The 11,248-nt window shown below is 65.6% G+C and overlaps 1 protein-coding gene across 1 annotated transcript; it reads left to right on the forward strand.

The window, feature by feature from the left end:
* Nucleotides 1-540: 540 nt before the first annotated feature.
* MRGPRF (MAS related GPR family member F) lies at nt 541-8,397 on the forward strand. The gene is made up of 3 exons (XM_004481669.4): nt 541-853; nt 3,849-3,964; nt 6,679-8,397. The coding sequence occupies exons 1-3, from the start codon at nt 556-558 to the stop codon at nt 7,648-7,650; spliced, it is 1,386 nt and encodes a 461-aa protein (XP_004481726.2). The 5' UTR covers nt 541-555; the 3' UTR covers nt 7,651-8,397.
* The last annotated feature ends 2,851 nt before the right edge of the window (nt 8,398-11,248 follow it).

Genomic DNA, 11,248 nt, shown 5'->3' on the forward strand with positions numbered 1-11,248 from the left:
GACAGTAAGTGTTCCAGGACCCTGCCGGGGCGCGCTGCGGGGCTGGCTGCCTCGCCCCCCGCCCCCCGTGCACGCACAGGGCACGCAGCCCGCCCAGCGCTGCGCGGCCCCGGAGGGCTGGGATTTTCCACTTGCGCCATCTGATTGCCATTAGGGCTGGGGAAAGGGGAACTCCTGGTTCCATAAGCCCACGGAAGGGTCCCCCGTAAGCCCACCCAGGGGTCCCCCGGCAGGTTCCAGGGCGGGAAGGGGAAGTAGGGTGCCACCTGGGGGGCAGTTGCCCATTTCTCTGGGGTGCCTACAGCCCACCCTGCAGATCCTTCCTCCCCCCCAGCCGGCCAGCCCCTCAGTTAACTTAAACAAAAGTGGGGGGACCGGCCCCTCCGTGGTCTGCCTGCCCCCAAAGCCCACTGGGGGCAGTCCCCAGGCCCAGGGCAAGGGACAGCCCGGCGCTCCCTCCCAGGCAGCCCCGCAGAACAGCAGGATGTGAGGGCGATTTAACAGCTGGACTCGGGCCCCAGTGCTCGGGCCAGCGTGACGTCACCAGGCGGAGGGATGAGTTCCCAGTGGGGCTCCGGGGGGGCTCCTGAGCGGGGCATTCCTTCCCGAAGCCTCATCCCTGCTCAGCCCCTCCTCCTGCCTCCCTCTCCGCCCCCTCCCCGCCGGGCCTGGAACTGGGCTTGGGGTGGGCTCTGCTTGGAGAGCCTTCTCCTCAGGCGGGCGGCGAGGCTCGTCCTCCGGCTCCGAGCTCCTTCTCCGAGGGCCCCGGCCGTGCTGGCACTGGCCTGCTGCCCCCGTGGCTCGCGGGAGGGGTCTCCACACGGGGGGCCTCCGTGGATCGGCACAGCAGCAGGTAACTCCACGGGGCCCCCGGAACAGGAGGGGCTCAGGGGACCTGGACTGCAGGGTGAAGGCAGGCGGGGAAGGTGTGTGCGGTGGACACTTTTGGGGCAGGGGGCTCTGAGCCGGGGACCCGCGTGCCGGGGGCAGGGCTGTCACCGGCTGGAGGACATCCCCAAGACTCCTGAGTCTCCAGGTCTCCCGGGGTCTTAGGGGAACTTTGAGAGCCCCCCACCACCACCCGCCAGTGTCTGGCCTGACACTCCACCAGCCCACCTCCCCTGCTGGCCTCTCCCCCAGCCCCAAGCCGTCTCCCACGTCCAGCTCCTGTTACCCTGCGTGTGGGGCCCCTGCATCCCGCCGCAGTCCCCCACGCTTTCTCGGGAAGGGCTGGGAGGGAACACCCAGCGGGCAGTGGCCCAAGCGGGGAGAGCAGCTCCCGAGCTCTCACGCACGCTGACCTCGCTGGCCAACCGCCCTCTGTCCCGAAGCTCCGGGCAGCTGTGGGGCCGCCCTGCGGTGGACACAGAGGGTGGCCTCGGCGCCCCAAGAGGGCGGGTGGCTGAGGATTCAGCTTTTCTGAGGCAGCTGTTGACACTGAGGCCACTTGCGAGCCGGTCGCAAGGGTCTCACCCATCCAGATGAGCCTCTTCAAACCCAGGCGTGCACACGCGGAACTCAGGGGACCTAGAGGGAGGGACACAGGCCCCCCCCTGTGTCTGGGGGTGACAGGCACGAGTGCCACTGATGGCCAAGACAGGGGTCAAGGCTAGGAAGGGACCGGAGCCACTCCTTGAAGGACAGGAGGCTGGCCGTTTCCAGCTAGTCCTGCGGGGCGGCCTTACCTGACCTGCCGAGAAGGGCGGGGGCCCAGGTGTGGAACCTGCTCAGGGTGGGGGTCAGGGTGCCGGGTGGGGGGGGCAGGCAGGTGGCCGGGAGCCTGCCCTGGGGCTTGGGCCTGCGGGCAGGGGTGGAAGCGAGCTGTGCTGGCAGCTCCCCTGCTCCACGTTGGTGGAACCTTGTTCTATTCTAGCCCCGCCCCAGGAGCACACGCGCGCACAGCCACTCACACACGCGTCACGCTCACGCATGACACACACACGACACACGCACAGCTTTTAACGTGGCCCGTCTGGGGCCCACCTTGCTTCAGAGCTCTCAGTCCGGGAGGGACATGGCTTCTCAGAGAGTGCCTGGCAGGACAGTGGCCACGGGCACGGGCACACAGACCCCCACGGGGGCCCTGTCCCCCTAGCGATGAGCTGAGTGCCCTGTCCATGCGGCCACCCCACCTGCCTACCCTCAGGAAGCGCCTGTCATTGGAGTGGGCGGTGCTACCTTGGCCAGGGTCAAAGGCCAAGCTCTCCTGATTCCGGACAGCTTGGGGACAAAGCCCGGGGTCCAGACCTGGGGGTGGCATGCACCATGCCACGGGGAAAGGGCCGCCAGGGAGAGCAGGCGCAGGGATGGGGTGCGCGCACAGAGCACAGGAAGGATGGGGGCGAGGGGATGGAAAAGTATCGCCAGCAGGCTCGCAGAGCTCGCCCCAGGGCCCGACGGGGCCTTAAGGACGCGCGCCTGGAGAGCCCGCCGGCCGCAGGCACGCCGCTGCACACCTACCACCCCCCACTCGCTCACCCACGCGCTCACGGGCGCCGGCCCCGCGCCGCCACCCCGCAGGCGCGCACGCCACCACCGCCAAGGAGCGGGGCGCGGGGCCGAAGGGCGCCCCTGGCTGGCCCGGGGTCGGGGGGTGGGGGGCCGGGGGCGGTGGGGGGAGCACGGGAAAGGGGCGAGGCCGCCCGGGGCGCCGAAGGGCGTCCCGGAGGCCGAGGGTTAAAGTGGGCGCAGGCGCGGAGCGGGGCGGCCCCCAGTCCAGCCAATGACACGCGCGGCCACCCACGGCCTTCCCCACCCCCCCAGCCTGGGCAGAGCGGGGCGCCGGGGAGGGTGGAGGATGGTGTTTGGAGGGGCGGGCCAAGCCGAGCGGGCCGGCCTGCGCGCCCTCCAGCGGGAGGCTCGGCTGTGCCCACGCCAGACCCCTCCGCTCACAGCCTCGGTTTCCCCATCTGCACGGTGTGGAGGGATATGCTTGCCGCAGGGGCAGGCCCAGGTTAGGGGACCCCTGGCGGGCAGACCAACGTCCCACCCGGACACCTCCTCCCCCAATCTGGGGCCTGGACCCCTCCTCGGAGGCCCCCTCGGATCTCCTCAACACACCACTCTCGCCCTGCACGTAGCTGGTGGCCACAGCACAGGGGAAGGATGTCCCCTGCCTGCCCAGGAGAGGAGGACCAAATGGGGTACCCAGTCGTCACCCAGAAGGGGTTGATGGGTATGATGAGGACGCCGATGAGATTGCAGGCACCTGTAAAGGGAAGGCTGGACCTCCTGGCCTGTTACAGAGACCCAAGGCCCAGATCAAAGGTCTCCTCCTCCAGGAAGCCTCCCCTGCCAAAAGCCATTGCTCCTCACCCTCTCCGCCTCTGCCTGCTTTCGGGACAGAGAGCTGGGAACCCCTGTCCCAACCTGGGCCAGGCACAAAGGTGGGGCTCCAGAGATGCATGTGGGTAAATAAAATGTGTGTATCCCCAGAAGCCACCTGGCTCTGGAAAGCTCCCAGCCCAGGTGTGGCCCATGTTTGGGGGAAGAGAAGGGGCTCCTCTCCCAGGGAGTTGTCCTGGGGGTCAGGGGGACAGTGAGGGTCCAAACTAGGGGATCCACAGGCAGGAGGGGGCAGCCGGTGCCGAGGTGTCCTGCTGCAGGCCCCGCGGGCTGTCCCATGCCTTCCCCAAGCCCCCGCCTCCCAAAGCCAGGGGGCGGCTTATCAGCCTTTCTACTAAGCTGAGAACCAAGGGGCGAGCCCAGGCTAGCTGCCGCATGTCCAGAGCACTCGGGACCTGGGGGCAGGGTCTGGAGGGTGGAGGGGATTTTAAGGGAGGGCGGAGAGCAGCTCCTGGTGGGAGTACAGCCGCCGTGGTGTGACCCTCTCTCTCCACTTTTCCCAGGTGGGGCGTGCAGGCAGGTGCCCTGTGTGCGGAGCCGTGAGACAGCTCTGGACCCAGCAGGCATGGAGATGGTGGGAAACTGCTCCTGGGAGGCCCACGCCACCAACAGGAACAAGGCAAGTTCATGCGGGGGCTCGGGGACTCTGGGGTCCCAGGTGTGCTGGGAGGCCAACATCTCGCTCCATCTCCCCTCTCTCCAGGTCCATCCTCCAGCTGGGGCGCTCCCGGCAGGCTGCAGGGTCCCTGCCAGGCTCTGTGTCCCTCTGGTCCCCGAGGTCCTTATCAGGGAGGCTGGCTTGGGGGAGTGCTCACTCTCAAAGTCCCTTCCTAGGCTGACCCTGGGGACATCTCCTGCCCACCTTGAAAACTCACTGTATCTCCTGATGGGAGCAGTCGGTGATTTCCCTCTGCCAGGCGCCACCAGGAGGGGACGTTGATTCCTAGGCATGCCCACCCTGGGCCACTCGGGAGTGTTGTCCGAAGCCAGCGTCCACTAGCCAGGGTTTCCCTCCCATCTCCAGGCACCGGCCCAGCCCAGCCTCTGACCACCCCACCCCACCCTCCCTGCACCTGGCTCTTCTCTGAGCCTGCTGAAGACCTCAATCCCCTGGGCAGAACGCTCAAGTTGGAAGGTCCCTCAAATTTACCTAGCCCGACCTCTTTTCCGTCGGGTGAAACTGAGGCCCTCGCCAGCACGGTAACTTGCCTGGGTCAGCCCGCCAATCTGGGGCAGAGTTGGGGCCCCCCTGCCCAGGGCTCTGGCTTCCCAGCCCCGCCATGTCCCGCTGCCCTCTCCCTCCACCCCGGAGGGACCATGTGCCCTGGCAGCCATGGGAAGCTGAGATGGTCGGGGGAGTGTTCAGAAGTCCCCCGAGAAGAGGCCGAGCTCGGCAGGGAGGGCCAGGCTCCAAGCAGGCATTTCACAGGGCGGAATGTGGCTGCCGATGGCGGGTTCCCACCCAGTGAGTCACACAGCCCTCCGCAGGAGGGATTGCAGACTTTTTCCAGCTACGAGAGGCACCGAGCGAGCTGACCTCGTTCGGACCAGCCCCTACAGCCCAGCTCCCTCCCAGCATCTGAGCTGGTCCTCCCTGGCTGGGGGAACGAGGGCTCGTTCAGGCACAGTCTGGTTCCCCAGCAAGGAGCGCCAGGCCCTGGAGCGGTCAGACCACCAGGAAAGGAGAAAGCAAAGACAGCCATTATTTCGGGTCCTTACGGGTGACTGGTGGTCCCTAGGACCCCTGAAAGAGCTTGTCCTGGCCTCACCGAGTCTCCCTCAAAGCTCGGCCAACACCCTCCCGTTCCTGCTTGCAGTCCTTTGACCAGCGCCAGGCCACGGGGTCCCTCCCTTTGTTACCAGGGCTCAAGCCCAGGGAGCACCCTTTCAGGGTCAGCCTTCTGGCAGAGCGGGAACCCCTGGGGAGGTGGCAGAATGGATCCTGCCTCAGGAACCTTCCTGCTGGTTTTGCGGAACAGCCACAAGCAGTGGGAACGGAAACCCAGCCTTAGGTGGAGGGTGGGGCCGGGCTCTGTGGGAAGGAGCTCGGGGATGGATTAGTGATGCCTGCCGGGGTGTGGAAAGGGCAGCCTGTGCCACTTGGAGTGGGAGGTCAAAAATGACAGCCTGAGAATGGAATCCAGCTCGGAGATGTATTGTGTTTGGCCCGCAGGGTGTTTTCACAATGTGAACATTTGAAAAGCCGAGGATATTTCACATTACAACTAGAGTTCAGGCTTCTGCTCTGGGTGGGCGGGATGACCAGCTGCTCCGCCTCCCCCGGTCTCCTCTGGCACCCCCGCTGGCCAGCCTTGCCCCCTCCCCCAACAGTGTCTCCCCCTGGCCCATCTTCCAGCACAGGCACAAGGCGTGCCAGGTCCCCAGGGAAGGGACAGCTTGATAAATAGCCACGCCTCCAGCCTCTCTCCCTTGCCAGGGACTGCCTGGACTTGCCCTTGATCCAGAAACTCAGAATTCCAGCACAGGGCCCTCCGGCCACCTGCTCCAGCGATGGCTGGAGTTTCCTCTCTTGTTGGTTCATGTACACGGCATATTTTAATTTTTAAAAATATTTTAATATTTGAGTGTGAAGAATTGCAAGTGTACAGAAAATTTGCAGGAACAGTCGATCCACAGCCATATGTCCCTCCCCTCCCTTCATGAATTTTAGCCTTTTGCCACATGCATTTTCTCTCCATCTCTATCTCCCCATAGATACAGAGGGAGAATTTTTTTTTCCTGAACTTTATGAAAGTAAATGGCAGGTATCAACATTTACCCCAAATAGCTGGTGTCTTCTGAGAACTGGGCCATTCTTGGGCACATGCACAGTGTAATTATCCTATTCAGAAATGTGAACAGTTACACAATCCCTTTCTCTATGCATAGTCCATAGCCACAGTTCCCCAGCCGTCCCAAGAATGTCCTTTAATCTCGGGTGACGGCATGGCCTTTGGAGGTCATGTCTCTTTTCATCTCCTTTAACCTGGAAAGGCTCTTCAGGTTTTCTGTCATGACTGGGGCATTTCTGCCTGGCAGGTGCACAGCCTGGCCTCCCGGTTCTTGAGTGGCTTCCACGGGGCTCCTGCGGGCCTTTCACTCTGTGCTGCTGGCTCTAGACTCGGGGACACAGAGGTAGAATTGGGTGGGGTCAGCAGAAGCCAGGTAGCTGCTCCAGAGCCAGGGGTCCTGGGAACCCTCCTGCCCCCCGCCACAGCCCACCCCACATCTGCATCAGATCCACAACCCCGCCCCACCCCACGGCTGCAATCAGGACCCGACCCCCAGTGCCCAGCCCGCATCACCGGGTGTCTCCCCTCCACACCTGCACAGGTGTGTCCCAGCACGAGCGAGGCACCGGAGCTGCACGGCCGCGGCTTCCTGACCATGGAGCAGATGACGACGCAGTCGCCCGCCATCATGAGCTACATCTTCCTGCTGCTCTGCCTCTGTGGGCTGCTGGGCAACGGGCTGGTCCTCTGGTTTTTCGGCTTCTCCATCAAGCGGAACCCCTTCTCCACCTACTTCCTGCACCTGGCCAGCGCCGACGTGGGCTACCTCTCCAGCAAGGCCGTGCTCGCCGCCCTGGGCGCCGGGGGCTTCCTGGGCGCGTTGGCCGCCTACGTGGGCACCGTGTGCCGGGTGGTGGGGCTGTGCGCCTTCGTGGCCGGCGTGAGCCTCCTGCCGGCCGTGGGCACGGAGCGCTGCCTGTCGCTCGTCTTTCCCTCCTGGTACTGGCGCCGGCGGCCCCGGCGCCTGTCGGCCGTGGTGTGCGCCCTGCTGTGGCTCCTGGCGCTCCTGGTCACCTGCGTGCACAACTACTACTGCGCGCTCCAGGGCCCCGGGGCGGCCTGCGCACGCGTGGACGTCGCCCTGGGCGCGCTGGTCTTCCTTGTGCTCTGCCCGCTCATGGTGCTGCCCTGCCTGGCGCTCGTGCTGCAGGTGGAATGCCGGGCGCGGCGGCGCCAGCGCTCCGCCAAGCTCAACCACGTCGTCCTGGCCATCGTGGCCGTATTCCTCGTCTCCTCCATCTACCTGGGCATCGACTGGTTCCTCTTCTGGCTCTTCAAGATCCCGGCGCCCTTCCCCGAGTACGTCACCGACCTGTGCCTCTGCGTCAACAGCAGCGCCAAGCCGGTGATCTACTTCCTGGCCGGGAGGGACAAGTCGCAGCGGCTCTGGGAGCCCCTCAGGGTGGTCTTCCAGCGGGCCCTGCGCGACGGCGCCGAGCTGGCGGAGGCGGGGGGCGGCACGCCCAACACAGTCGCCATGGAGATGCAGTGTCCCCCCGGGAACGCCTCCTGAGAGGCCGGCGCCGGAGGGGAGGCAGGGCCGGGGCGTGCTGGTGGCCCCCCAAGACCCTCCACTGCCGGACAGGAACGGGGCGGCCGCCCCAGTGCCCAGGAGGCAGGACAGAAGCTGCCTCTGCCCCTTGTGTCCCCAGGGGTGGCCGAGAGACTCACGGAAACTACCGGCGCCCTGCAGGCTCCCACAGCCACTGTCCCCCTCGGTGGCCACTGGACAGAAGCCACCCCCGAGTGGAGGGGCCCCTCCCTGCCCCGGGCTGGTCAGGAAACGGCACAGCCAGCGTCCCCAGCGGGCCTGAAGTCCCGTCCACCCCCTTCAAGCCCGGTCCCCTTTCAAGGCTGTATCAGCGAGCAAAGCTGTGCTCTCCGGGAGAGGATCCCGGACCCGCCTTTCTGGAAACCATCTCCCTGTCCCTCTCTGTAACCCCTGGTGACCTTAACGGGGCCTCTGGTCGTGGCAAGCAGCTGGAGGCAGGAAGGACCTTCAGCTGGGCACGTGGCTCCTCCTCCTGACCCCGTGCTGGCCAGAGGGGCCCAGCTGGAGCCGGTGTCCACCGCCCGCGGTGCACCCGCAATTCTCCAGGCAGCTCCCAGCGGGGGGGCTCTGGGCTCTGGCCCCACCCAAGCGTGGGCCCTAGTTCCGCCCTGGCCACCCCCGCACCGTGGCACCCACTGCAAGCGCAGCCAAAGGACTTTTTATAAAAGATAATAAGATGTATATCAATAAACGTTTTATACCTTGCAACGGGGAAGGCGTCTCGCCTCTGTCCCATCCGCGGTCTCGCCGTTTCCCACGGGCAGCACGCCCCCAGGGCACCCGAAGTCTCTAGACGGCCCGCGTTTGCACGCCGGCGTGCCCCGGGCCGCTGCCCTTTGCCGCCGGCTGCTTTGCCCCTCCTCCGGCGGGGCGGCCACCCCTCTGCCAGGGGAGCGGCGGTCGGCCTTGTGGTCCTCTGTGGTTTATGCCAGTGTCCTTTGCACGCACCCAGGCCCCCTGCTCCCCTGGGCACCTTAGTCCCTGGCGTCCCCTTCTGTTCAGCCCCTGCCCGTGAGGAGGTGCAGAGGCCCACAGGGGGCTCGCCTGGAATGGGGTGTCTGCGTCTCTGCCGTCAGCAGTGCCCTGCTCTGCCCTGACCGTCCTGGGGCAGGAGATAAGCCCTCAGCCTGGGGCCTCCCTCCCTCCCAGGCCTGCCCCCTCACCTGCAGTCTGCCCCCGGAAGAGGTCCGTCTTGGGCTCCTGGTGTCCAGCCCTCGGGGATGCTCTTGGGGGCAGCCTGTCCACCCCACGGGTCCAGGGAGAGAGGCCAGGGTGGGAGCACTGGGTCGGCACACGCTGCCATCGGAGCTTGGCTCCCCTTTTCTGCAGGGAGCCCGGGGAAGGGTGGCCTGCACCTCGGGGGAGCAAGCAGTGTCCGATGCTCCCCCCTGCCTTGGCCTGGGGTGCAGCTGAGCCCCCCCCACCAAGGGCTCTTCCCTCCAGCCCCCACTGACCCATGAACCACGTGCCTGTCCTGTCCCCTGCAGCCTCTGCTGCCCTGCCCCCTTCCTAACTGCCCACCAGGCCCCCGTCCTACGGACCTCAGGGACCGGGGATGGATGTCCCAGGGCTGGGGACTCCAGGGGCTTTGGGCAGTGAGGTCGGTGTGCCCAGCTGCCTGGGGCATGCGTTAGCCCCCTCTCGCCCCCAGCTGCTCGGAGAGTTCCAGGGGAGCCGGGAGGGGGCCTGTCGCCCCCGCACCTTCTTTTCTGGGACTGAAAAGCCACGTGGGCGCCTGGGAGCCCACGGGGAGGGGGCGGGGCCGCCCCTGGAGTGGGGCCACCCGGGGCTATGAGCCGAGGCGTGTCCCCCGCGCCACAGTGGGGCTCGGCCACTGTCTGGACTTGCGGCCTGGCCCTGGGTTCTGAGCGGTGGCCGCTGGGCCCTGGGGGCCGCTCCTCTCACAGCCCCCTCAAGGAGGCCTGGGGGTCCTGAGAGGGAGTGAGGCTTATTGGGCCCTGAGGGGTGGGGGGCCACCCTGGGAGGGAGGCATTTCTGCCCCTACAGCGGCCGAAGTAGCGCAGCCGCGGCCCCCCCAGCCGGCCGGTCCTGGGAGGATTAGCCCTGAGCCTCGCGTCAGTCCCGCCTTGCCTGCACCCACTCAGCCCGCCTCCCCTGGATGAGCCCTGCCCCCCCCCCGCCCCCAGGAGGACCCTTGCACCTCCTGCCGCCCCCCTTTCTGTGCTTATGGGGGGAAGACAGCGCAGATGACGAAATGAGCAGAAGCCGCCCCTCCCCCCATGCCTCCCCCTTGCGTTGGAATTTAATTATTAAAGCGGGGGCTGGGGGAGGAGCCAGCGGCCACAGGGTGGCGTGGGTGGGCCCCCCTGGCCTCCTGCTTCCCGGGGGGTTCGGGTAAGGTGGGGAGGCCGGGGCCCAAGCATCCCAGACTGACATCCTAAAAATGCCTGGGGCCAGCGGCACTGGGGGCTCCTCTGCCCTGACACTACCTGGCAGCACAGCCACAGAATCAAGATTCCAGAAAGTGCCAGCTGTCCCCTGGGAAGGAGCCTCGGGCAGCTGGACGGAGGCACTTGGCTCCTGGCCTCAGGCCGCTGGTTTATCAGACGCTGGGGGAGCGGGGGGAGGGAGGGAAGGGACGCACTTCCTGCCACCTTACAAAAGCACACTCCCGTGGATGACGCAGGGGCGGCCAGGGCCAAGCGAGACGGGACCTCAGTCTGGCTGTGCCTCAGTTTCCCTGGATACCGCAGCCTGCATTTAGGCCTGGCGCACCCTGAATGCACTGGTTGGGCACCCCGGGCGGTGGTGGGGGTGGCAGGGGGTCTCGGAGGAGGGACACGCATGTGTGAATGGCCAACCCCAGCGGCCAGTGGTCAGGCAACGGCGGCCTCCTACTGAGGCCCTACTGTGTGCGGCAGGCTCCGCGCTAAGAGCTTCTGCTCCCCTCTCACCTGCCACCAGTTACCGATGCTGGGCTCACAAATGGAACTTCTTGTTCCCCTGCGGGCTCAGGCCCCAGGCAGCTGTGTCTCGGGTTCCAGGGCAGAGCACGGATGTGTCCGTCACAGCCCAAGGGCACCCTGAGCCCACCTTATGGATTGCCGCTGTCTAGAAATCCAGTGACGGGACAGGTCAGTGTCAGGCTGCCGGTGCCAGAGACAAAATGGGTAATGGCAAAGGGATTGCGGGTGCAACGACTAGCACCCCAGAGCAGCCTGAAGACACAGGCCGCCGCCTGACTCTATCGGAGCTCTTAGTTAAAGGACGCGGAATGCCTCCCTGGGAGCTGTCCATGTTTTCCCAAATCCCTTGCCAGCTGTGGTTTGGAGATAACTCAGTCTTCTGTTTCACGCCAACATTTTTAAGCTGGAGATCTTTCTGTGTATCCACAGGCTTGGTTCAGAGGCCCGAGAAAGAAATCAGCCCAGACAATTCTTCCTTCCCAGGAACCTTCTAGAAGTTGGGGTGGAGAGGCAGCGTCCATTTGTGGTCCACCCTCTCAGCATGTGGGGAGAAGGCCAGGTCCAGAGAAACGTGTCCTTAAATATTTTGGTGAAAAGGCCAGCAAGTTATGTAAACATATTGTAGAGTTCTT

The sequence above is a fragment of the Dasypus novemcinctus genome, chromosome 10 (assembly GCF_030445035.2).
Source record: "Dasypus novemcinctus isolate mDasNov1 chromosome 10, mDasNov1.1.hap2, whole genome shotgun sequence".
NCBI classification, from domain to species: domain Eukaryota; kingdom Metazoa; phylum Chordata; class Mammalia; order Cingulata; family Dasypodidae; genus Dasypus; species Dasypus novemcinctus.